General features: G+C 42.8%; 1 protein-coding gene across 2 annotated transcripts in view; it reads left to right on the top strand.

Moving 5' to 3' along the window:
• The window catches only part of PRKAR2B (protein kinase cAMP-dependent type II regulatory subunit beta), a 288,149-nt gene that overhangs the window by 234,927 nt on the left and 25,272 nt on the right, over positions 1-27,950 (top strand). For both annotated transcript variants that reach the window (XM_082254393.1, XM_082254394.1), the window contains exon 6: positions 1,463-1,616. In XM_082254393.1, the coding sequence (XP_082110519.1) occupies positions 1,463-1,616 (154 nt within the window). The remainder of the gene's footprint in view (positions 1-1,462; positions 1,617-27,950) is intronic.

Below are 27,950 nucleotides of genomic sequence, written 5' to 3' on the forward strand. Positions count from 1 at the left end.
AGGTGATATTCTAGTGAGCAGCAGCCAGGGACATCTCCAGCGCATGCACTCTGAAGGAACAGGAACAAAGAAATGGCCCCTGCCCTCATCTATAACTGGCCTTCACAGCAAGGAGCACATGGAAGGGCAAACGCATGAAAGACAAAACCAGAGAAAATTCTCAGCTCATATCACCAACCAGTCTGCTTTCCAACCAAATTAATCTGTCCAACATTAGGCATTAAAAACAGGGGTTTAGTTAGCACACATTTGCAAACACATGCGTAAGCTGCACAGCCCCTTCACGGCACCCTGTATCACTTTCAGTCCTAACCCTTCTAAATTTATGAGAGTCTCCACAGTGGGAGCACATGCATTCTGATGTATAGATAGAGGGCAGGTGGGCCTGGAGGTAGCCCATCCCTCCTTAAAGGCGAAGGGACACCCTGGCCACCCAGCACATAGCACAATGGCAGCAAAGGTGTCCAGTGTGTCCCCTTATCAGTATATACAGCAGTAACAAAGAAATGGCCCCTGCCCCCATCCATAAGTGGCCTTCAAGCTGCCAGAAGGAAGACCAGATGAAGATTGAAGCCTTTGTAGCAGTGACAGTGCACGGCTGGAGGGCTATGTTTCAAGGTAAATATTTCATAATTTGCTAGTATGCAATGCATACTAGCACATTATGCCTTTACCTTGCAAGGGGGTGTTTTCTTTATTTGTCTACATTTACTACCGCTTTACCTTTTGGCATTGTGAGGATTTATTTACTTAAAGAAACCTCACCAAAAACATAGGTGATACAATTTGTTTGTGCACTACAATTAACTTTAGTGTATTTTTTGCTAAAATATAGGTTTAAACATTGTGCCGATATTGAGTGATATAAAAATCTGCAACTTCTACTATTTTATTCATCAGAGTCTCTGCTTTTTCGAAATATACGTATAATGTTTGGGGGGTTTACCTAACATTCAGGCCTGCATTTTAAAGGATAGGTTCACCTTTAGTAACATGTTTATTACTTATATTTAGTGTGTAACATGTTACTAAATCACCTGCCGCCACTTTGACCCGAACTGCACTATATTTACTAAGCTCTGGGGAAAATGTAAGCAACTGAACTTGCAAAGTGCACAGTCTATTTGCCTTTAGTATCAGAGGTACAGTCAGACAGCTCTACTGACAGTCTGTAGGAGCCTGGCATTGAACCCATGATCTGCTAATCAAGGGTGGAATGCTTTACATGCTCCTAGGGAAAAAATATTTACTCTGCCAGTGAAAGGTTTAATTTTTTTTTTTTTATAAATGTTTTCACCCAAGAATCACATATTTTTAAATTGTATTTAACTGGAAAATTTGTGAATTCTGGGTGCAATTTGTGTGAATTATGTGTGAAATATTTATAAATAGACTCCTAAGTGTGGTGCCATTATATGACATTTGACAGTGAGCCATTACCTATTTTACATTTATACAACAGGGGAACATATGACATTTATGTGAAGATAGATGGCGTGGGAAAATGCGTTGGTGGCTACGATAACCGAGGAAGCTTTGGGGAGTTGGCTTTAATGTACAACACACCAAGAGCTGCTACAATTGTTGCCACATCTACTGGATCAATATGGTGCCTGGTAAGTCTAGTCTGTAAACGAGTGTAAAGTATCAAAACATTACATTACAATTATAATATATATACAGTATAACATGCACAGAACTTAACCAGCAGTCCTACATCAACTCTCACAGCCCTCTTTTTGATTGGGGACTAAACATTTTTAAAACAACTGTGTTGCCAGCATACTAAAAAAAAAACCAAAAACAGGTTAAAATAGTGTATTAATTTATAGTTACATAGTCAGAAAAAGACACATCCATTGAGTTCAACCAAAAGAAATGTACTTACCTGACCAGCTGCCCCCACCACTGTTCTCCTTCATATTCCTGAGAAACCACTGTCAGAAGATTCTTCAACATTTGAAACTTTTAGGCGCGTTGGATGCATAGTCCCCTGCTATGTTCTGTGGGTCTTCTGCCAGTCCCTATGTCACTACTGTGTCCTGTCCTACAGACAAAAGAACAGGTAAAAAGCCTACATTTATAAGGAATGTTTTTTTTTTTTTACTTTTATATAGAGGTGGCAGGGTCACCTCTACAGTGTCTACAGTGGAAAAATACTGGTAGATTAGTAAATGGGAACCTGGGGAAACAGATCAGGTTAATATCTGGCATAGTGGATATTGAGGCTGATTGGCACTTTGCAACTGCAATTGCAATTGCACTCCTTTTTCCCAGAGCTTATTGATTAGGGTAAAGCTTCACTTTGTAAAGAATACCTAATCAGGTTCTAGGAAAATTTAAAAAAAAACAGCATTTTTTTCTTAAACGTGATTGAATGGAGCAAATCAGCAGAACTTCACTGCATTTACTAAGCTCTGCAGGAAAATGAGTGCAACTGAACTTGTAAAGTGTATAATCTATTTGTCTTTAGTAAATCACTGCAAGTGAGAATTTTGTTTATCTCCTATTGTACAAACTTTCATGGCTTTGTCTGAGAACTGATAAGCTTGGTTCTTCCCCTGTTATGTAGCACTAACACAAAAGATAATACTACCCAGAAATGATTTACATTTTGCATCCATGCATGCAGCCTTCTCGGCCTAGTCTGAGCTTTATGCTAATGCTTAGTATTGTTGGCCTGATACAGAAACGCAGCCTGAATGCCAGTTGTGGGGAATATATGGTACATAGATTATTTTAAAGATGAAACAACAGAATGTTGATACAAGAAATAAGTTCATATTGTGCTTTAATCCATCTCAAGCCCCCAAAATTTGCCAGATTTGGAAACCACATAAAAAAATAATATATTGAGAAAAAAAGCTAAGGTTAGTCCTAGCTGCTCCCAACAGTGACCAATTATGGCCATTTAAACCTCTCTAACTTCCAGCAGCTGGCTTGAGTACCCAAGGTTTACTGTGTAATAAAACTAAGTTGCCCCTGCTTGAGGTACAACATACTGGACCCCAAACACAATTGGCACAATCTTGTTGTATCAGGTCCCACTGGCTCACAATCCACTTACAGTTCCAGAGCGATCTGTAGATTTGGAGTCTTTCTTAGAAAAATTGGTTGTTCACTGCAGTTATGCAAGACTTCATGGGTCAAATAGCAGTTTGTATTGCTGACCCTGACCGCAGAGACGATAAGCATACCTCTACTTCTTACCCTGCAGAATCATTATCTTACCTGCTGGAAGCCTTAGCAGCCTTAAGGTTCTATCTGCTGAAGAGTCCCCAAATTCTTGCCAGATTATATTATTCTTGAGAAACCACAGGCAACCCCCATATAGACTTAAAGAGGCAACTTTGCTCCTTATTGATGCAGTGCCTGCTAACTAAATGATACAGAAGCAGCCTGTAGGTCCTACCAGTGCTGTTACCTGTCTAGGATTGCTGGGATTTTCAATGCACTTGCTATTCCAAGACATGCTGTACATAGACTGGGAGACACCTGATAAACTATTTTTACCTCCCAAACATTTTGCATTCCATTATCCATTTTAGAAGTCCTTCATCTGGCAGTGATCACATCTTAATATTATGATTCCTTTAGAAGATGGGCCTATATTTGAGGATCCCATTAACAGTTTGAGACTTTTTTTGTTTTGCAACCTGCTGTGGCCATGATGCTAGTCTGCCAAACATTAAGGGAATAGACTAAAACTCATAATAAGGGATCCAGCTTCCCTTCACATGCTGGTAGCGTTACACTATAGTATAGACAGGCTAGTGAACATCATCCATATTATGCATACATGAATCTCCCATCAGTGAACATGCAGTGAACTATTTGTTGGGCACCTTATACATTATGCACCTTATACGTCCCTGGAGGTTGGAATTCTTATCTACCCTAGCAGAAGAAACCTAGGCCTCAAACTGGAAAGACTCACCCCCCACACACACACACACACACACACACACACACACACACACACACACACACACATTTTCCAAGCACAAGAAGAGATTCTTTTGTTACTCCCAGGCTTCAACCTCTAAAGCCAAAACCAATCCAACTTTCCCAAACCTGCAGACAAGGCCTCCTCGGCATGAAGAAACTCCCCTACTTATTATAGTGGGATTGTCTGTTAGCCTTTGCAAACATCTGGACAGACAGCATTTCAGATGTATGGGTACGGGAGTTGGCTTTCAGCAGCTGCAACTAGAGCTTTGTTCTCTGCCCCCTCCCTGGTTCATGACTTCCAACTTTCCTGTGTCACCACACAGATTAGCAGACCTCCGTGCAGCCCTTGCAGATCTTTTGGAGCAAGGGATTATCTGCCCAGTGCCTGAGCAGAAAGGTTTCAGGGATTTTTTTAAGACTTTTTTTTTTTTATATATATATAAATTTTTTTGCATATTTTTCAATATATAATTCTTTTACACGTGGACAATATATTCCATATCTATGCATCTGTTGTATTGAGAATTCTATATATATACATCTTTTTAGTGTCGGACTAAAGATGTATGGCTCCTTTCGGATCAACTTTTGCCTGTACATACAGCTGTGGCCATGTCCCTCAATGTATGGGGCTATACGATATTGATATACTTTTTTACACATATATATATATATATATACTTTTGGTATATATGTGGATATAATTCATTACATTGTTCTAGGCTTTACCCACTGCTCACTTCTTTCATTACCTTCATTTCATTCTCACATTTTTGGTCTATTCTACTTCCCCTGTCTTGGGTCTCATCTCTACACCAGATATATATATATGTTTTTTATATATTCATTTCAGTCATTACATATGTCTTTACTTTATTTTATTTTATTTAATGTATATATATATTTTCTATTTATGCATCTGGTGCAGTTTTTCTTTTTCTTTTTTCTTTTTCCTTTTCTGTTTAAAACATACAAACAATTTCTGCTGGTCTGTGAGCCCTCAATTGGGGATTACTATCTACAGCTGTGTGTGCCTAATCAAGTGAGATCTGGGAGGTGCACATGAGATGAAATTTTCCTATTTAAAGCATTGTTTTGTATTGTTTAAGCATGGTTACGACTAAGCGGTAGATTCCGTGAAACGCGTCAACCGCCGTGCTTTTTCCATGTCTCCGACTGCTGTGGTCACACATTGGATGTGTTTTTATCTTTGGAATTCAATAAAATTTGGACTTTTATGATTTGCATCTCCACCCAGTTGTGCGGCTCCTTGTTTCCTCCCATTGTTGCTGTCCTGGATTGCGGATCCTTGCTTGCACCTGTGCTGGATGTGCTTGGGATCATCCCCTCACCGGAGCGGTTCGCTTTCTCCCTACACGTTTGCTGTTGTCTCCGCTTTTGGATACCTGCTCGGTGAGTCCCGTTTTACCTATATGCTGCATTAGACTTTATATCTCATTCTACCATACCACGCAGCCGGAGACATGAATGAGACTATGAATGGCCGATCACTAAGGAAACATGACGCCAACCCCCTTAGGACAGAAGCGCAAGCTCTTTTGAGACAAGATGTGGAAAATCCCTCTGCTCCCATGGACGCTTCTTTTAGGAAACTTGAGAAATTAATGACTAAGGAAATTAAAGCTTATTGGGAAAAGGTAACGCTTATGGAGTATGTGGAGGTTCAACGCATTCCCCGCGGTTTAAGAATTAAAAAATTCCCCACATTTGACCTATTCAACCAGGATCTCAAGAAATTATGGACAGATACCCTCTCCATTTGCTCCATCGAGCTTATGAAAATCATTATCACATCTAGAACACTGGAACTCAAAAAGTTACAAGAAGATATAACTATGTTACAACAAGAATTATCTACCTTCAAAGACCTGCCTTCTTTCTCAGAGTTTGATCGAAATTTGAGTATTAGAACCGACAAATTTGAGAAAGAAGTTATAAATGGCAAAAAAGAAAAGCTCCAACGCGACAAAATCGACTATGAAATGGACAATGTCTATACATGGAAGAAGTCACAGCGATGGAATCGTCACCATTATAAAAAAAGGGTGAGCTTTTCTGATCCGGAGACCAGTGTTATGGAGAGTTCCAATGGAACCTTAGGTTCAGAAAGTTCTCTTGACCATTCTCAATCTTCCAGACCGGGAGGTGCGTTCTATAGCACCCCGTTTTCAAAAAACGGTCAAAGAAAGGAGAAAAAACCCAAGAAAAAAACAAAATCACAAAGAAAACAAGGAGGGGAGGAAAAAAGCATTGGGGGCCCCCGAGATCATCATTATTCTCTACGTGCTCAGAGGAATTAAAACACGAAGATCACAGAATTGATAACGTCATCAACCTGTCACAAAGAGTATTTTCTGTAGGAGAATTGAGCCTTTTATCGAAAGGCTTGAATTTCTGCCCCCATACACACTTCGATCCTTTCTCTATGGTTTTGGATATCAATAAATTTATTCGTAATTTGACACTACGGAAACATTTTCTGGGTGACGGCACGATCGCACATACACCGCAGGAGACGGATGCAGGATCGGATCAATTTATGTATGAACTTAGGGACACTGAACCAGAGTCTCCCAGATCCTTTAGAGAACATTGTGCCGTCATCGCCCTGGAGGATCTAATGGAAGAAAGTGAGGGTCGTGCACATGAAAGAGAAGATTGTGTCAACAAAGTTTCTTTCAAGGTACCCTCCTATTTTTATCCTGTGCACTCACGAGTCCCACAGATGGACACCTTCCAGAAACAGATTGAAGAGGACATTTTTGAGCTCAAACGATTGATTCCCAATAAGGTACAGGTGAAAAATAATAATTTAAGTGTTCAAGAAAGAAATGCTTTAGCTTCCCTTATGGAGGATGATTCCATTATAATTAAAAATGCAGATAAAGGAGGAGCAGTGGTGATATTGGATAAAAGTGATTATAAAGTGGAGGCACTCAGACAGTTGTCGGATACACGTACATATACAAGATTAAGCTGTGATCCTTTGAAAAAATTTAGATGTACTCTCCAGACACTTGTTGATAAGGGAGCCTCTTTGGGCATTCTAACTCCCAAGGAATCGGGTAAATTCATGCCGGAATTTCCTATTACCCCGATTTTCCATCACCTTCCCAAGGTGCACAAGGGGGTCCGCCCAGTTCAGGGGAGACCCATTGTCTCCGGCATTGGGTCTCTCAATGAACGTATGGGTGAATGGTTGGATGGTCAACTTCAACCCGTTGTACAGAATTTACCCAGCTATCTCAAAGACACTATGCATTTATTACGTGTAACAGACGAGATTCATTGGGAGCCAGACTATCAGTGGTTAACCTGTGATGTGGCGAGTCTCTACTCCTCAATCCCTCATAGTTTGGCCCTAACAGCGGTTCACTTTTCATTAACCCAATACACCAATTTAACTGGAACGATTAAATTGTACATCTTGGAGGTTTTGGAGTATCTTCTAAAACACAACTATTTCATGTTTGATGGGGTTTTCTATCTCCAGAGGTGTGGGGCAGCCATGGGGGCTATTTTTTCACCCTCCCTAGCCAACCTTTATATGGGTTGGTGGGAGAGGACCCACATCTTTGGAGATGGAAACCCCTATAGGAACCATATCATTATGTTTTTTCGGTATATAGATGACCTGATTTTCATCTGCAGACAAGGTCTCCCGTTTGATTCATTTTTTAACTATCTTAACAACAATGAACACAATCTGACATTCATGGGTCAATTCAGTGCCGACAGAATTGACTTTCTGGATGTCACTTTGGAACATCGACAGGGTCAGATAGTTACCAGCCTTTATAGGAAGCCCACAGCTGGCAACAGCCTGTTACATGCCGACTCCAGCCACCCTTTCCACACCCGCAAAGGCATTCCAGTAGGCCAATTCCTCCGCATTAGGAGGATATGCAGTGATTTGGCTGTTTTTAATAAGGAGTCGGTACAATTGTACAAACGTTTTTTGGCTAGGGGGTACCCTACTTGGACTCTAGACAGGGCATATTTCATTTCCCTCAATAGAGATAGAAAAAGTTTGCTTTCACCTAAGAAATCCCCTAAAAAATCTAAAAAATTCAAAGAATCTAAAGCGTTTAAAACCGATGGCAAGAGTGATCCTATCAATCTTACTATCCCATACAGTTTAGAATTTAATAAGATTAAACACATCATCAACAAACATATTCCTATCCTGTATGGTGATAAGGATTGTGCCAAAATCTTAGAGGGAGGAGTGAATATTGTAGCCAAAAGGGCTAAAACACTAGGTAATCATCTTTCCCCTAGTCTCTTTACTAGCACCAACAAAAAGACGTCTGAGACGTGGTTGCACTTAAAGGGCAACTTTAAATGTGGTGCTAGGGACTGCATTACTTGCCCCCATATTTTGGGTGGAGATACTTTCAAATCCTCCATTGAAAATAAAGTATATAAAATCGATAAGTTTTTCAATTGTAACAGCTCATTTTTAATTTATCTTATCACCTGTAGGGAATGTTTTGTCCAGTATGTAGGTCTCACAACACGCAAACTTAAAGATAGGTTCAGAGAACACCTAAGCGATGTCAGATTGCGGAAATCCACAAATGTGGCTCGACATTTTAATTTGGAACATGATGGTGACCTATCTTTAATATCGGTACAAATCATCGAACGTGTCATAGCCCCTACAAGAGGGGGGGATGTGTTCCGCCTTCTGTGTAAGAGGGAAGTTTTCTGGATTCATAGACTCCAGACCTGCTTACCTGGGGGTTTAAATTTTGAATGGGATGTCACCCATTTTTATACACAAGAATAATTTAGATCTTGCGGTGTATGCATTTTATTATTGGCATACATGCATCTCTTCTTCTTTTCTATTATTGATCGGTCATTTTGTGTCTTCTCACTCTTTCTAGTTTCTACTTTCTTTCTTTCTTTCTTTCTTTTTCTTCCCCTGTTTTCATCCCTCCTACTTTTATTCTTTTTTCTTGTGCGCATTGTCTGCTTTATTTCTTTGGGATTCAGTCTACCTAGCCCAGCTAAGATATCCTTTATTTATAGACAACACATGTAATGGACCATTTAGTTGGTCCTTGTTTATAGTTATATGTATGTTTTACAATATCGAGAATATTCTTTTTATCATCTACAGATGTTTTACAGATGCGTTAATACATATATATGTGATGTACTATTTGTAATGGAATGTATCTGTCCACGTGTGCATATATATATTTTTTGCTTTCTACTGTAGCTTAAATTGATGATATAAATAGCCTGCAATTATAGGCCTATCTTACGGGCTCAAAGACTTTTTACATTTGCCATTTTCTTTAGGTTTTTTGTTTCCTCTGTTTAGATATATATAGACCTACAAATGGCATGCTCTAGGCACACTTTTCGATTCATATATGCTTGGATATGTGTGCTGTCCGTATTAATATTCTGCATATATACATTCATTATTCGTTTGATCATTATCAGGCGACATTATGAATTTACAGGCGATGTCCCGCACATACACGCATGTATGTATGTATGTACATGTCTTTATTCATATATCTATACAGCTGCGTGAATAACCCTTTTTCTTTTTTTTTTTTTTTTATATATATATAAATTTTTTTGCATATTTTTCAATATATAATTCTTTTACACGTGGACAATATATTCCATATCTATGCATCTGTTTTATTGAGAATTCTATATATATACATCTTTTTAGTGTCGGACTAAAGATGTATGGCTCCTTTCGGATCAACTTTTGCCTGTACATACAGCTGTGGCCATGTCCCTCAATGTATGGGGCTATACGATATTGATATACTTTTTTACACATATATATATATATACTTTTGGTATATATGTGGATATAATTCATTACATTGTTCTAGGCTTTACCCACTGCTCACTTCTTTCATTACCTTCATTTCATTCTCACATTTTTGGTCTATTCTACTTCCCCTGTCTTGGGTCTCATCTCTACACCAGATATATATATATGTTTTTTATATATTCATTTCAGTCATTACATATGTCTTTACTTTATTTTATTTTATTTAATGTATATATATATTTTCTATTTATGCATCTGGTGCAGTTTTTCTTTTTCTTTTTTCTTTTTCCTTTTCTGTTTAAAACATACAAACAATTTCTGCTGGTCTGTGAGCCCTCAATTGGGGATTACTATCTACAGCTGTGTGTGCCTAATCAAGTGAGATCTGGGAGGTGCACATGAGATGAAATTTTCCTATTTAAAGCATTGTTTTGTATTGTTTAAGCATGGTTACGACTAAGCGGTAGATTCCGTGAAACGCGTCAACCGCCGTGCTTTTTCCATGTCTCCGACTGCTGTGGTCACACATTGGATGTGTTTTTATCTTTGGAATTCAATAAAATTTGGACTTTTATGATTTGCATCTCCACCCAGTTGTGCGGCTCCTTGTTTCCTCCCATTGTTGCTGTCCTGGATTGCGGATCCTTGCTTGCACCTGTGCTGGATGTGCTTGGGATCATCCCCTCACCGGAGCGGTTCGCTTTCTCCCTACACGTTTGCTAGAATCATTATCTTACCTGCTGGAAGCCTTAGCAGCCTTAAGGTTCTATCTGCTGAAGAGTCCCCAAATTCTTGCCAGATTATATTATTCTTGAGAAACCACAGGCAGCCCCCATATAGACTTAAAGAGGCAACTTTGCTCCTTATTGATGCAGTGCCTGCTAACTAAATGATACAGAAGCAGCCTGTAGGTCCTACCAGTGCTGTTACCTGTCTAGGATTGCTGGGATTTTCCATGCACTTGCTATTCCAAGACATGCTGTACATAGACTGGGAGACACCTGATAAACTATTTTTACCTCCCAAACATTTTGCATTCCATTATCCATTTTAGAAGTCCTTCATCTGGCAGTGATCACATCTTAATATTATGATTCCTTTAGAAGATGGGCCTATATTTGAGGATCCCATTAACAGTTTGAGACTTTTTTTGTTTTGCAACCTGCTGTGGCCATGATGCTAGTCTGCCAAACATTAAGGGAATAGACTAAAACTCATAATAAGGGATCCAGCTTCCCTTCACATGCTGGTAGCGTTACACTATAGTATAGACAGGCTAGTGAACATCATCCATATTATGCATACATGAATCTCCCATCAGTGAACATGCAGTGAACTATTTGTTGGGCACCTTATACATTATGCACCTTATACGTCCCTGGAGGTTGGAATTCTTATCTACCCTAGCAGAAGAAACCTAGGCCTCAAACTGGAAAGACTCACCCCCCCCCCCCCCCCACACACACACACACACACACACACACATTTTCCAAGTACAAGAAGAGATTCTTTTGTTACTCCCAGGCTTCAACCTCTAAAGCCAAAACCAATCCAACTTTCCCAAACCTGCAGACAAGGCCTCCTCGGCATTAAGAAACTCCCCTACTTATTATAGTGGGATTGTCTGTTAGCCTTTGCAAACATCTGGACAGACAGCATTTCAGATGTATGGGTACGGGAGTTGGCTTTCAGCAGCTGCAACTAGAGCTTTGTTCTCTGCCCCCTCCCTGGTTCATGACTTCCAACTTTCCTGTGTCACCACACAGATTAGCAGACCTCCGTGCAGCCCTTGCAGTTCTTTTGGAGCAAGGGATTATCTGCCCAGTGCCTGAGCAGAAAGGTTTCAGGGATTTTTTTAAGACTTTTTTTTTTATAGTTCCAAAACCAAAGAGGATATCTGCTCCATCTTGGAATTCAAGGGCCCAAAATGTGTTTATTCAGGCTCAAAAATTCCACATGGAATCTACCGGATGTGTTAGAGCCTCTCTCCATTCTCTCCTCTGTAGACATTAAGGGTAATTACATGCATGTCACTGTTTTTGCAGCACATCAGCTAATCTTTGACATTGCTGTGGTTCCCCAGCACTACCAGTTAATAGCCCTGTCATTCTGTCTGCCTTCCTCACCTTATGGTTCCAAGGTTCTAGTTCCAATGCTTGCCTTTTTTTGCCTTCAAAGCATCCTAATTGTGGGATACCAGGATGACTTCCTTTTGAGGGAACAGCCGGTACAAGCCCTGACCGGCAAATTGGCGCAGACAATTCAGACCTTCAGAAGGTCTATGTTGGACTTGACTCATGGCAAGGAGTATCTGTGTCTAAAGGCCTGATGGGCCAAAGTTTTTCTAAAATAACAGATGCCAAAACAGATGCCAGCTTGACAGGCTGGAGAGGAGTCATAGACACCTTGGCATTGCAGACTTGAATGCCAAAAGAAATCCTTTATCCCAATCAACTTTGTGGAGCTTCAGCCAATTTAGTTGGGCCTACAATGCTGGACATCCAAACTGAAGGGTCACATGATAAGGATCCCGTTGGATAATGCAGAAGTAGAATGGATCCTATCCTGGAGAGAACTTTATTTTGCAGCCTTGTCCACTATTTACATCCAAGTTGACAAGCAGACTTTCTCAGTCAGCAGTGCTTGGGATGGGGGGGGGGGTGGTCTCTACCTCTACACCCTGAAAGAACCTGTGAGGAATGCTGGCTATGGACCTCCTGTTCTCCACGTTCAACAACACACTGGGCAGGTTTTTCTCCAGCTGTAGATATCTTTTAGTGAAATCACTGGATGCTCTGATGACTCTGCAGGTCATATATAATAATAAGAGCTGCGCTAAACTGATAGTAAGCTGGAGTCAACCAGCATCAAACAATAATCCACTTGCACATATATAAACAGCAATGATCATATAGCTGTATATCTTGCAGGCATATAATAAAGTCCATCAAACAGAGTCCAGACAAAAAAATGAGGGGGTGTCCAGTGTAAAGAGGAGACCTCACACCACTTCTACGTCCCTAATCCACATATGGTGCCGCATGCATAGAGCTCAAGTTAAGCTTACCAGAGCTCAGTGGAAATGAGCATAATGTGCAGTCCAATCGCTGTTAGGCTGACCAATTTGTTTCAGCGAACTGCCACCACTGTATCGCTGAACAGATGACCCCGAGCAGGGATAAGAGCCCCTCAGCGTTCCACGTCCCAATAAAGAGAAGGGAGCAATAGCGTAGTACGTATATACACTTTATTTCCACAACGGTTAAAAACACTTACATGAAATAGTAGTAACAAGCGCTTGTAATGTCTCTCGCTGCCGCCCGGCTTCCGGGTTGCGTCGTGGTTACTCTGCAGGTCAGTACATCCCAACTTTTCCATTCCCTACCTTCTGGTAGATGCTGTATAGGCTCTTCCAGAGAATCTGGATTTTCTGTCAAACAAACTGGTTCACCACTTGGCTGGTTAAGTCCAGAGCTTAAGGAACAGGGGGCTTTCCAATTTGGTAATTCCTACAATGTGAAAAAGCTAGGAAGTCCAACTCCCACTTGATTTACCATAGCACATGAAAGACATACTTTGCATGGTGTAATGAAATCTACTTTCACCCTTGAAAATATTCTGCAAGATGAATCCTGTTCTTTTTTGCAATTAGGACTGAATTAGCATTTGGCCCTGAGAAATTGTCAAGGGGCAAATCTTGGTACTTGTGATTTTGTTGCAAAGACCGCTAGCCTACCATTCTTTGATTAATTTCTTTGTATAAGCTATCTCTCATGTGGCTTCCCCTCTGCGTTTATTTATCACTCCATGGGATTTGAATTTGATTCTCTTGGCTTTTCAAAAATTGCCCTTTAAACCTATCAGAGATATTACCTTTTCCACTCTTTTTCACAAGGTTGTGTTCCTTTTTGTTAGGCATGTATCTGAACTGGTGGTCCTATAAAGAGCCTTTTTTGGGCTTACATAAGGACAAGCTGGTAGTTAAGCCCAGAGTCTTACTAAGGTGTTTAAGGCCTTTAAAGTGGAAGTAAACTCCTTTTGTTGATTTTTACCTATAGGTAAGCCTATAATAATGTTCCCTCGGTCCATGCGAGACGTCACACGGTCTCGGGAGCGCGCAACTCCTGCACCGGGTGTCTGGAGCCGCGCATGCGCGCTGTAGGAGGTTGGTAGCGGGATAGATGGGCGGTGCGTAGTGGCTGCAGCGGCGGCGGAGGGAGAAGAGCTGCATCGGGGCGGACCTGGGAGCTGTATTGTGGTTATTGTCCGGTAAACGGAAGATTGCTGCGGCTCTAACGGAGTGCTGGGGAGTCTCGGTATCGCGCTCGGATGCCACTCCCTGTCTGCGCACCGGGAACCGGGGAGAGGAGCGCCTCCATTCACTAGCAGCAGAGGGAGAGGAGAGCGGACACCATGAGGTAAACTGGAGTTGTTGTGACCATACGTCTTTTCCTGGTGGTTTGATCTAAGCCTATTTCACCGCCCTGTTATTATGGCTGCCTAATATATTGGAGCTGATGAGACCATATGGTGTGATCTATCCATTGATTGATGGCCTACTTGAGTCTGTTTTCATCGCTTTTTATCCAATAATATCTGGTAAGCAGTTGGTGTTACTCCACGTTTGGGTGTTGGCTTTTTACATCTACACAGTCGGAAGTTGGGAATTGGTCTCCACTATCTCTCCATCTTTTGGACTATTGGGACTTTCTGTGGACACTCCACATTGTTTACATATTTATATTTGTCATTCAGTGTTTTGGCGCTACTAAATCTTCATTTATAATAAGGCTTACCTATAGGTACAGTAAATATCCCCTAAACATGCACTATTTAGGAAATATTTACTTTGAAAGTGGCCATTTACTTCCTTGGCACATGCGCACTTGGCTCTGAATAGACCTTGCCTTCAGCTGCCTCATGGCCAGCCCACCATAAGTCTACTTCTAACAGTCACATTTTGTGCACACGCAATAGAAAGGACCAAGACACAGAGAGGAGGGACCTATGCCCCTCAATGGCTTCGAAGAACATTTTTATTTTTTTTACAATAAATAAAAGATCCTATTTGTCTTCACACAAAGATAAAAGGACATCCATAGGTGATTTAACCGAGAGGTGGAAAATAGGCACGAGGGATTCAATAGAATATTATAAAGTGGGATTGTCATGTACAGTTGGTATCACTGACCCTCAGTGCAGCCTGCATGCTGGATGGCAGTGTGTTTAGAGAGCACACCCATACAGGCTGCAGCTGACCTGGTACAGGGAAGAATAGAGACGAGGATCCTTGATAGCATAGAATACTTACTGTCACAATTTTTTAAAAACGCAGCCCTGCCGGCTGCTTCATTCATTCACAGAATCATGTGAATGGGAGAACTACAAGTACCGACAACCTTTGCGGCTGTTGGCTTGTAGTTCTCAGTGAACGAGCTGTTGAGCGCTCTACGTAGTTCATTGGTGCTTCCTGGCATTGTGTAACTGTCTGCTTTTATGAGGTTCGAGCAGACAGCTTACACAGACAGTCTGCAAGACCCCTGAATTGCACCCGCGATCAGCAGATAATTTGCAGGCTCCTAATAAAAAGAAATAATAAATGCAAATTTTTTACCTGCAAAAAGATGTGCATTTATTTATTTATTTTTTTACCAAAGTGAACTTATCCTTTAAGTGAGGATACACAGTAACGCAATAAATGTACAGGGAACTCAAAACAAAGGCATGAGAAGCAGACCTTCCAATTCACACTGATAACTGACACAGAGGTATATATATAGTAGGGCTGTGCATCTTCACTTACCTCACGATTCGATGCGATTACGATTATTATTAGGGTCGCGATTCGATACGATTCGATTCCGCGATGCATCACGATGCATCACGATTACTGCCCAATGCCCATGCCCAGCCCACTACCTCCAAAGATGCAGCCTCCTCAGTCACTCCTCTGTATATCTCCGATCTCTCCTCCTCTGTGAGAATAAAAGGCAGTCCTTTAAAGCGAGGATCCAGAGCAGAGGCTGTATGAAGGATCTTCTTTGCCTCACTGCTGTACCTCTTCAGGAGATCTGTTTTGATGGCATTCTTGATCTCATGGGTCATGGCTGTGTCTCCCATGGTGTCTGTCATGCTCTGGAGCAGTTGTGCATTTAGAGGGGCAATGAGAGACACTGTTGGGTTGCGCTCTTCTGACATCAGCAAGGTTGCATCCTTCATTGGCTTTAATGCACTCACAGCGTCCTCTGCATTTGACACATCTGTTTCATTGAGAGTGCAGAGATCAGACTCTCCTTTTCTGACTTCTGGAGACAGCAAGGTGGCACAAACTGCAGGTTGTTGTTCTAAGAACCTCTCGACCATGTCATATGCGCTGTTCCATCTTGTTGGCACATCAGTTATTAGCTTATGATTCTTCAGTCCCAGACATTTCTGTTTCTCTTTTAGACAGTGGCTTGCTCTAGTGCTGTGATGGAAGAATGTGGATATTCGTCGCACTCTGGCGAGAAGCCTGGAGAGCGTGGCCCCTTAAGTGCCTGCTGACATGCAAGATTGAGTGTATGGGCAAAACATTTAACATGAGGAAATTTACCAACTTGAGCTGCAACTATCATGTTCGCCGCGTTGTCGGTCACAAGCACTACAGATTTATCAGACAGCTGCCATTCTTCCACGACATGAGACAGTAGCTCTGCCAGATGAGCACCTGTGTGAGACTCATAAATGGCTCTTGTTTGCAACACATGTGACAAGACCTGCCAGTCCTTAGTAACGTAATGTGCTGTTATTGTAACATAGGACTCCGTTGTGACTGAAGTCCATGAATCACACGCTATTGCGACTCGACTGGCTTGGTTCATTGACGCAAGTACCTGAGCTTTGGTGTCGTGGTAGAGTGCAGGTATAACGTTTTCTGTAAAGTGCCTGCGTGATGGGATCTTATAACGTGGCTCTAGCGTCTTCACAAGGTAGCGAAACCCGGCGTTGTCCGCAACTGAGTAAGGCCGTAGGTCCTTGGCGATGAAAGCTGCCACAGCTTTGGTTAGTTTCTTCTCTTTTTCAGAGTTGGGCGGATAAGTTGACAGTATGGCATCAATTCTTGGCTGATCTGGGTCTAGCAGTCTTTCCTTGGCAGTGGTGGCACTGCTGGTGGCGACAGGTGTTACTAACTCAGAGTGAAAACGGCTAACATGGTTTCTCAAGTTCGTAGTATTCCCTAGGTATTTAATTTTTGTGTGACAGGCTTTACATACGGCGTGTGTCTTGTCCAACTCACGCTTCCCTGTGTGTTCGTAAAATCCGAAATGTGCCCAGATGTTTGCTCTTAAAACGCTAGGTGCATTTTTTATCTCTCTATCTTTTTCTCCTTCTGCCATTACCACCATACTACCACGTATGTGACGGAGACAGATGACGTAAGTTGCCAAACTCTGTCAATGTTTAAAAAAAAATAAAAAAATAAACTTGTAAACTAAGCCGCAACAAGTCAACCAAGCAACATCTTTCATAAAATATGACTGTCTGTCTGTCTGTCAGACTCCCTTATGCATGCACTGAGCCAAAACCCCCGGGGCCCCCCCTTACCCCACAGCTGCCTGTGACAGTGACAGTGACACTGACAGAGACCCCCCTCCCCCCACAGCTGAGCTGACACTGCAGCCTGACACACTGACAGAGACCTGGATGTCCCACACCTTCCCCAATCCCCCACAGCACTGACAAACACTGAGAGTGAGTCCCCCCCTTGCCCAGACCCCCACAGCTGACACTGACAGAGACCTGGATGTCCCACACCTTCCCCAATCCCCCACAGCACTGACAAACACTGAAAGTGAGTCCCCCCTTGCCCAGACCCCCACAGCTGACACTGACAGAGACCTGGATGTCCCACACCTTCCCCAATCCCCCACAGCACTGACAAACACTGAGTGAGTCCCCCCCTTGCCCAGACCCCCATAGCCACTGACAGAGACCCCCAGGCCCCCACTGACACACAGAGAGAGCCCCCTGGCTGCCAGACTGCCACAGCAGAATAGTACCCCCGGGCCCCGACCGACCGTCCCCTGTCCCAGGCCCCCCCCATCACAGACATTCCCCAGAGATACAGACGAGACCCCCATGAATGATTACACAATTATTTGTTCGGACATACCTGCTGTGTGACTGTGTGGGTTGTTGTGCACTGCATTGCAGAGGAGGACAGGTGCTGTGCTGCTCTGTGGCGGGCGGCTGGCGTCACTGGCAGTGGCGTGGCGGCTGGGCCTCCAGGGCCTGTCGGCTACGGTGAGGTGAGGCTGGCGGCGCTGGCTGGCTGCGATGGGGACGCACTTGGGGCTCCTCGCTCCTGTGTGTGGAGTGTGGACTGTCTTCTGGCTTGGCTGGCTGGCTGGCTTCTTGGCTGCAAGGCCGCAGGTGGGACGCCGATACACGTGGGGGATGTCTTGCTGCGCCTCGGCCCGGGTCAAAGAGACGGAAGGGGAGGGGCGAGCCTTTTTATTAAGCTCCCGTCACTAACCCACCAATCAGCTGCCAATCTTGTGATTTTTTCTCCCTTGCGCGATAGGGCGTGGCCGCGGCTGATGACGTCATTTCCTAAATGATTATGCCGGCAGCCCGCATCGATGCAGAATCGCGAAGGGTCGAATCGCGATGCATCGATCTTTCGATTATATTCCGCAGCCCTAATATACAGTATATAAGAAAATTCTCATCCTATCCAGAAACCAACATAAGAAAATGAGATCTGTTGGATAGCGCAGTCCAAAATGTAAAGACTGCAACTCAGGATAAGAAACAAACAGTATACTAAGGAACAGTACGGAAGGGAAGTACAGTATGTGAATGAGGTTTCCTTAACTTTTACAATCTTTTAGGGGGAAAATGATATAGTGTTAGTATGAAAATGTAACTAAGTTTGCTAGTGTTCATCTCTTGAGAGCAGCTGCATATAACCCACATGTCTGTGAAGTACTACAAACCTGTGTCCCTCAATGGACAGTTGGAATTCATTAACCACTTCCATATAGAGCAGTTACACCCCCTTCCTGCCCAGACCAATTTTCAGCTTTCGGCGCTCTCACATTTTGAATGATAATTACTCAGTCATACAACGCTGTACCCAATCAAATTTTTTATCATTTTTTTCACACAAATCGAGCTTTCTTTTGGTAGTATTTAATCACCACTGGGTTTTTTATTTTTTGCGATATAAGTGAAAAAAAGCGAAAATTTTGAAAAAAACACATTTTGTTTTAGTTTCTATTATAAAATTTTGCAAATAAGTATTTTTTTTTCATAAATTTGGGCCAAAATTTATACTTCTACATATCTTTGGTAAAAATAACCCAAATTAGTGGTTATTATTTAGTCTGTGTGAAAGTTATAGAGTCTACAAGCTATGGTGCCAATCATTGAAAATTGATCACACCTGATGTACCGACGGCCTGTCTCATTTCTTGAGGCCCTGAAATGTCAGGACAGTACAAATACCCCCCAAATGACCCCTTTTTGGAAAGTAGACATTCCAGTGTATTTAGTAAGAGGCATGGTGAGTTTTTTGAAGTTGTAATTTTTTCCCACAATTCTTGGGAAAATGAAGAAATAATTTTTTTTTTAACACAAAATTATCATAACAACAAGTTATTTCTCACACACAGTATATGCATACTTGCAATTACACCCCAAAATACATTCTGCTACTCCTCCTGAGTATGGCGATACCACATGTGTGAGACTTTTACACAGCCTGGCCACATACAGAGGCCTAACATACAAGGAGCACCGTCAGGTGTTCTAGGAGCATAAATTACACATATAATTTCCTAATGACCTATCACATTTTGAAGGCCCTGGAGCACCAGGACAATGGAATTACCCACAAAATGACCCCATTTTGGAAAGAAAACACCCCAACGTATATTCTATGAGGCATTGTGAGTCTTTTGAACATGTCAGTTTTTTCCACAAGTTTTTGGAAAGTGTGGAAAGAAAATGAAAACCCATTTTTTTTTTTTTTACACAGAGTTGTCAATTTATAAGATATTTCTAACACATAGCATGTAACTAGCAACATTGACACCCCAAAATACATTCTGCTACTCCTCCTGAGTATGGCGACCACATATGTGGGACTTTGTCACAGCATAGCCACATACAGAGGCCCAACATGCAAGGAGCACTGTCAGGTGTTCTAGGAGCATAAATTACACATATCATTTCATTACAACCAATCACACTTTTGAAGGCCCTGGAACCCCAAAACAATGCAAACCCCCACAAAATGACCCCATTTTGGAAAACAAACATCCCAACACATAATCTAGGAGGCATGGGCTGCAGACAGGTACTCAGGTACTCTTAAGGGCTGCAGACAGGTACTCAGGTACACTGATCAGCTTCAGAAAGGTAATCGGGTACTCTGATGAGCTTCAGAGAGATACTTGGGTATTCTGATGGGCTAGAGACAGGTACTTCCGGTAATCTGATGGGGTGCAGATAGGTACTAGGACACTCTGGGCTTGAGACAGGTACTCGGGTACTCTGATGACAGGTACTCGGGTACTCCGATGACAGGTACTCAAAGTACCCGAGTACCTGTCATCAGAATACAGAGTACCTGTCATCAGAGTACCCGAGTACCTTTCACCATCCCATTAGAGTACTTGAGTACCTGTCATTAGAGTACCTGTCACCAGCCCATCAGAGTACCCGAGTACCTGTCATCAGAGTACCCGAGTACCTGATGGGCTGGTGACAGGTACTCGGGTACTCCGATGACAGGTACTCAAAGTACCCGAGTACCTGTCATCAGAGTATCCGAGTACCTGTCATCAGAGTACTCAAGTACCTGTCATCAGAGTACCCGAATACCTGTCACCAGCCCATCAGAGTACCCGAGCACCTGTCATCAGAGTACCTGATGGGCTGGTGACAGGTACTCGGGTACTCCGATGACAGGCACTCGGGTACTCCGATGACAGATACTCGGGTACTCTGATGACAGGTACTCAAAGTACTCGAGTACCTGTCATCAGAGTACCCGAGTACCTTTCACCAGCCCATCAGAGTACCCAAGTACCTGTCATCAGAGTACCCGAGTACCTGTCACCAGCCCATCAGAGTACCCGAGTACCTGTCATTAGAGTACCCGAGTACCTGTCATCAGAGTACCCGAGTACCTGTCATCAGAGTACCCAAGTACCTGTCATCAGAGTACCGAATACCTGTCACCAGCCCATCAGAGTACCCAAGTACCTGTCATCAGCCCATCAGGTACTCTGATGACAGGTACTCGGGTACTCTGATGGGCTGGTGACAGGTACTCGGGTACTCTGTCATGACAGGTACTCGGGTACTCTGATGACAGGTACTCGGGTACTCCGATGACCGGTACTTGAGTACTCCGATGACAGGTACTCAAACCTACCCGAGTACCTGTCACCAGCCCATTAGAGTACCCAAGTACCTGGTGACCGGTACTCGGGTACTCTGATGGGCTAGTGACAGGTACTTTGATGGGCTAGTGACAGGTACTTTGATGGGCTAGTGACAGATCCTCTTTATTGGGGGGGGCAATCAGTGTGTTTTGGGGTGCACTATGATGGGTAACTAGCTGTTACCGCAATCTCCTTCTCACACAGGATTAGTGTGTGAGGAGGAGAACACGGTGACAGCTAGTTACCGTGTTCTCTGTTGACATTCTGTGACCGGCTGTGATTGAATCATTGGCTCTTTACCTAGATGGGGGACGGGCTCTGTCCGAGGGACGAGCATCGTCCACGATTGCTGTGCTGCGTGCTCCCCAAGGGCGCGTATTGAGGAGAGAACGAGCAGCTTGCGCTGGAGCCGCTCATGTGATCGGCTGTGATTGACACAGCCGATCACATGGTAAACAGCCAATTTCATTGGCTGTTTACCTTGATCGGGGATGGGCTCAGTCCGAGGGACGAGTCTTATCCCTGATCGCCGCGCTTCGCGCCACCGGGGGCGCGCAGTAGCGGCGAGAGTGGGCGGACGTCATATGATGTCCGTCCGGATCGACGAGCCCTTCCTGCCGGCTTCATTTTACAATGGCCAGGTATCGAAATGATTAAAAGAAACAGGCCCAACCTCTTTGTGCAACAATGTTTGGGATTGTAGGCCACACCCACCCTTGCTCTATATTAACCTACTAAAGCCTCGTACACACGCAACGATTGTTGGCCGTGAATTTTCGGCCAACGTCCGATCGGCCGATTGTCGGCTTGTTAGTATGATGCTTCCGACAACCGACTCCGACTTTTCGGCCGAAAAAAAATCTGGTGTGCATGCTATAAAATTTTTGTTGGCCGTCAACAGAACGGCCGATTTTCCGTCAGTCAGTACAGATTTCGGCAGACAAAATTCAGATGAGCAAGACTGGGCATGCTCAGAGAAGAAAAAACACATGGAAAGTTAACCAGCACATGACATCACTTCTGAAGTTGGTTTTTGTTGGCCGAGAAAATTTGTGTGCAGTCTAGAGCAGTGGTTCCCAACTCCGGTCCTCGGGACCCACCAACAGGCCAGGTTTGCAAGATAACTAAATTACATCACAGGTGATCTAATTTGCTGCTCAGTGATTGCAGTATTCTAGTCTGCATCCCCCAAGGTAATACTTAAAATCTGGCCTGTTAGTGGGTCCCGAGGACCGGAATTGAGAACCACTGGTCTAGAGCACATTTCAACCAACACAACAACACTGGACAAAAGACGGCCGATCGGTCGGCCGATAATCGTTGCGTGTGTACGAGGCTTAAAGCAATAACACCGACTCACAGTTATTGGCAAAGAAAGGCCGCGGCACTCTTTATTGGTTTACTATAAATGAAATCATAAACATTTAATTGCTCATATAAATCCACTTAACCACTTAAGCCCCGGAAGATTTTACCCCCTTCCTGACCAGGGCCTATTTTGCGATTCGGCACTGCGTGACTCTAACGGACAATTGCGCGGTTGTGCGATGCCGTACCCAAATGAAATTGACATCCTTTTCCCACAAACAGAGCTTTCTTTTGGTGGTATTTGATCACCTGTGCGATTTTTTGATCATGCGCTATAAACAAAAAATGAGCGACAATTTTGCAAAAATAACAATATTTTTCACATTTTTTATATGAAATTCCCCCCCCCCCCCAAAAAAAAATTTAAATATCAAAAATTTTTAACATTTTAGGCCAATTTTTTTTTTCTACCATATGTTTGGTAAAAAAAAAAAACGCAAAAAGCGTATTTTGATTGGTTTGCGCAAAAGTTATTGCGTTTACTAACTAAGGGAAAGATTTTTGTACCTTTTTATTGTTTTTTTTTAACGAGCAATGGCGGCGATCTGCGATTTTTTTTGCGGGACTGCGACATTGCCGCGGACAGATCGGACCCTTGACTGACATTTTTGACACTTTTGGGGTTACCAGTGACATTACTACAGTAATCAGTGCTATACATATGCACTGTTACTGTAAAAATGACACTGGCAGTGAAGGGGTTAACTTTACTTGAGAAGGAGGGGTTAAGTGTGTCCCTAGGGGCGTGATTCTAACTGTGATTGGATGTGCCTATGTGTGTAACAGCAGAGATCTACGGTCCTACATAGCAGGACCGTATGATCTCTGCTGTTACACAGGGGAGAATGACAGGCGGCTTTGTTTACACTAGCCGCCTGCCTTTCTCCCGGTGTAACCGGCGATTGCGAGTGAACTGCGGACATCGGGTCCGCCGCCCACATGCGCGGGGGGGGGCCGTGAGCGAGCGGAGCGCGCGCTCGCTCCCTAGAGCCTCACAGGCTAGCGACGTATATCTACGTCGCTTTGCCTGTGAGGGGCTGACTGCCGACGTAAATAGTCGTTAGGCAAGTGGTTAAAAAACCAAAATAATTGTAATTGCTCAGTTATCAAAAACGCGAGCAACAATAATCATAAATTACCATATAAAATATAAAATCTTTTAAAATGTTATATTTTTAAATTACCATATAAAATAGAATACCAGGGCGACCCAACCACAGGAAGGTGCTCGGGACAAAAGGGGAGGGGGGGTCGGGGAACTTTTCTTCTTGTGCTCTTCGGTGCAAAGGGAAGAACTGCAGACCACTCCAGCCTTATATATCCTTTCCCCAGCTACCAGAATATTTCCTGACACTGTATTGGCTGATACCTGTTACCAGCACTCAGGTAAAATTAACCTGTTGATATCCTGATACTAACACCTCTAACCACCCTGACCCATTTAACTAAACCAGTGCTAGGGGTGGCCACATAATGTGCCCCCTTTTTAATCCTGCGCATTGGTGTGATAATCCAAATCAGAAGAGATATCTGTAGTCAATGTGGATATTACTTTAAGGCCTTGCTGCCTTCTAGGACTGGGGTTGTCCTCAGAACACTGTGGAAAATAGATAAAAACAGAGGGTGCAGCAGGGACACTGGTAAAGTCCTCCTTGAGCTAGAGGTTTTGGCAAAGCTGGGAGATTGCAGCCACTTGTAGTGGCTTGATGAGCGATTTTACTATCTCCACTTGTGAGTAGTTATTTTTTATCTTCAATAAATTTGTTGTTGGATAATGCACTGTGCGCCCTCTGTTTTTATCTATTTTTTTCTATTTTCCAACCTCTGTAATTTTTTCCAACCTCTTTAATCTATTTTCCAAATCCTGCTGTAGGCAATATAACCCAATTGTCTAACAATACTGAGTCCAACAATGAACTCCAATAAAAGGTTTGTACAGTGTGTATAAAAATACAGTAATTAAACTCATGCTGGCAAAATACCTTGCATACATTTACATTTGCAAATACTTTAATGAACCCTATGTGAGAGGATGTAGAGGAGATTATTTAAATGTGGAAAAAAAAGAGGCTTGGTATTCCGCTATGCGGATTAAGGATATCCCACTGATAAAAGGAAGTTTGATTTTTTTTTCAGTACATTGCAAAATAAAAAATTGATGATGTGTTTTGTGTGGCTCATCAGGGAGTCCCTAAGGACTCCTCTCCATGCCCACATTTAGGAAACTCAGACATGCCATTTTAACTCTTTATAGATGCCATGAAATGAGAATCTGGTTGCTTGGGCAATCATTTGCTAGGACAAGCAGTTGCATAGTTGAACAGCATATCTCTACCCATTGTCTGGACAAGGAATTATATTTATAAGTGTGTATGTCAGTGTTAGGGGTCTGCCTTAAGCCTCGTACACACGCAACGAATTTCCGCAGACCGGTCGTCCATCTTTTGTCCAGAGTGGTGTTTTGTTGGTTGGAATGTGCCTAGACTGCACACGAATTTTCCTGCACGACAAAATTCTACTTCAGAAGTGATGTCATGTGTTGATTTGCTTTCTTTGTGTTCTTTCTTCTCTGAGCATGCCCAGTCTTGCTCATAAGATTTTTCCCTGTCGAAATCTGTACTGACTGCACGAAAATCGGACGTGTTTTGACGGAGGACAAAAATTTTATAGCCTGCACAACAGAATTTTTTCGGCCAAAAAGTCGGAGTCGGTTGTCGGAAGCATCATACTAACAAGCTGAAAATCGGCAGATCGGTCGTCGGACGAAAATTCCCTGCCGAATTTTGATGCGTATGTACGAGGCTTAAGGGTCCTTTCACACGGGCGGTCCTGTATGTCCATTTTTCATCCCATTTTTTTGCGGATTAAAAATGGACATAATGCATGTCAATGGGATTGCAGATGTCAGCGGATGGTCATCCGCTGACATTCGATTTGCGTCCTTTCCGATCAGTTCCGTTTTTTGGAATGGAAGAGAACCCTATTTTTCTTCCGTTTAACCACTTAAGCCCCGGAAGATTTTACCCCCTTCCTGACCAGGGCCTATTTTGCGATTCGGCACTGCGTGATTTTAACAGGCAATTGCACGGTCGTGCGACGCTGTACCCAAATGAAATTGACGTCCTTTTTTCGAAATTTCGACGCGTGTGTACGAGGCTTTAGTGTTAAATGTCAAGGATTAGAGTCTAAAAAAGATTTTGGTATATGCAGACTGACTTTGTGGTGTGATCTATCATGAAAAATTAAGAGCTCATCAGACATTTATTTAAAAGTTTGAATTCCCAAAAATCAATTTAATATAATATGTGATTGTGATCTTGGCTATATCATTTAATCACAGCCTTGGATTGCTCTTCGCACCTACCGAAGTGCAAATATTTCTTGGCCTACTTTCCAAACTCAAAGGCTATCAGAATTTGCACTGCATGCTCCCCCATTGTGAATTTCCCTAAAGTACTACTATAAAATGTTAATACTATTTACTTGCACTAATGAAAGAAATGTAACATTTGTCAGAACATTGACTCAAATGATCAGTGGTTTAGTGACGGTTCACACTTTTCCGACTTGGTAGGCGACTTGGTCGCCTGACAAGTAGCGGACCGTGCTGTGCAATTGGAACCGTTCTAATAGGAGCGACTCAAGTCGCTCCGACTTAGAAAAAGGTTCCTGCACTACTTTGGGGCGACTTGCATTGACTTCCATTATGTGAAGTCGTTGCAAGCCGCGCCAAAGTCGCAGTGCACGGGTGACGGCATAACTCGCCCGAAGTAGTGTCGCCCTAGTGTGAACCGACACTTAAAGGCCTATTGATCACAAACAATCATAGAGCAAAAACAGAGCAATCTCATGTGACATGGATTGTGGCTGTGTCTCTGTAAATGTTGTTCAACTTTGCAACAAAATTGACATTCAAAATAACAAAAAAAATGACAGAAACCAGAATGGTTTTCTTGCCAGCCTTTAAAATTTAACTTATTCAGCACCCCCTGGTGGTGGATTTAAATGTTTTTAAAGTTGAAATATAAAAGGCTTATTCATAAAAGATAATTTGAATTTATATGACCTTTGTCCTAAAAATTCATCAAGAAATCACCCACCCCTGTTATATTTGCAATGCAAAATGAAAGACCATGTCTGATGTATTATGGATAATAGAGATAAATTAAGATATTTTTCAGATAAATTAAATAGGACATCTTTATAGTTCGTCATCTCTGTTCATCTGAGCAGGTACTCAGGCTTATGAAATAGGAAATAGATTTACTTTAATAAAGCAATACAGCTACTAGAAATTGGCTAAAAACATCAATTTGAAGAGAGGCAGGGTTGTGTATCTGCATAGCCAACCCAGGCCATGGCCTGGGTCAACAGAGAGGGACAAAGTCATCCACACAGCATGTTGCTGACTGTTAGCACCACATTTCTTTGGATAATAAAGACCTGTGTTGGTGAGCTTTTGTTTGCTTCAAGTGGGCTTTGCATTTTCATATAAGTTTATTATAAGTTTATAGGAATGCAAAACCCACTTGAAGCAAGTCAAATGCAGGTCAGAAGGAGGTAAACTGTAAGTGGAATGCAACATGTTAATAAATTCTAAATCATTTCAGAAATATGTCAAAGGGATGCTTCCAATACCAGCCCAAAGCCCAATGACACAAACCCTTAGGGTCCTTTCACACGGAGCAGACAGTTTTTTGATCCGCTCTTTTTTTTTTTTTTTTATGGACACGGATGACACTTGAGTCATCCGGTCCGTATGTCCATTTATCATCCCATCCGTTTGCGGATTATAAACGGAGATAATGCATGTCAATGGGATTGCGAATGTCAGCGGATAACACCCCTGACATCCGTTTTTTGCATCCGTTCCATTTTTTTAACCACTTGCCGACTGCCGCACGACTATAGACGGCGGTAGTCAGCACCTCACAGGCAAAGTGACGCAGGGGTACGTCACTAGCCTGTGAGGCTCTAGGGAGCGAGTGCCCGCCGCCGGAGGTGCGCTCCTGCTCGCTCACGGACCCCCCGCGTGTGTGAGCGGCGGACCCGATGTCCGCCGCTCACTCGCGATCGTCAGTTACAGAGGGAGAAAGGCAGGCGGCTAATGTAAACACAGCCGCCTGTCATTCTTCCCTGTGTAACAGCAGAGATCATACGGTCCTGCTATGTAGGACCGTAGATCTCTGCTGTTACATGAAAAGCCACATCCCTGCACAGTAAGAAGCACGCCCCTAGGGACACACATAGTTACTGCATCTCTAATAAAGTTAACCCCTTCCTTGCCAGTGTCATTTTTACAGTAACAGTGCATATGTATAGCACTGATTACTGTAGTAATGTCACTGGTACCCCCAAAAGTG

Source organism: Pelophylax lessonae (assembly GCF_965119305.1).
Source record: "Pelophylax lessonae genome assembly, chromosome: 4".
Classification (NCBI taxonomy): Eukaryota; Metazoa; Chordata; class Amphibia; order Anura; family Ranidae; genus Pelophylax; species Pelophylax lessonae.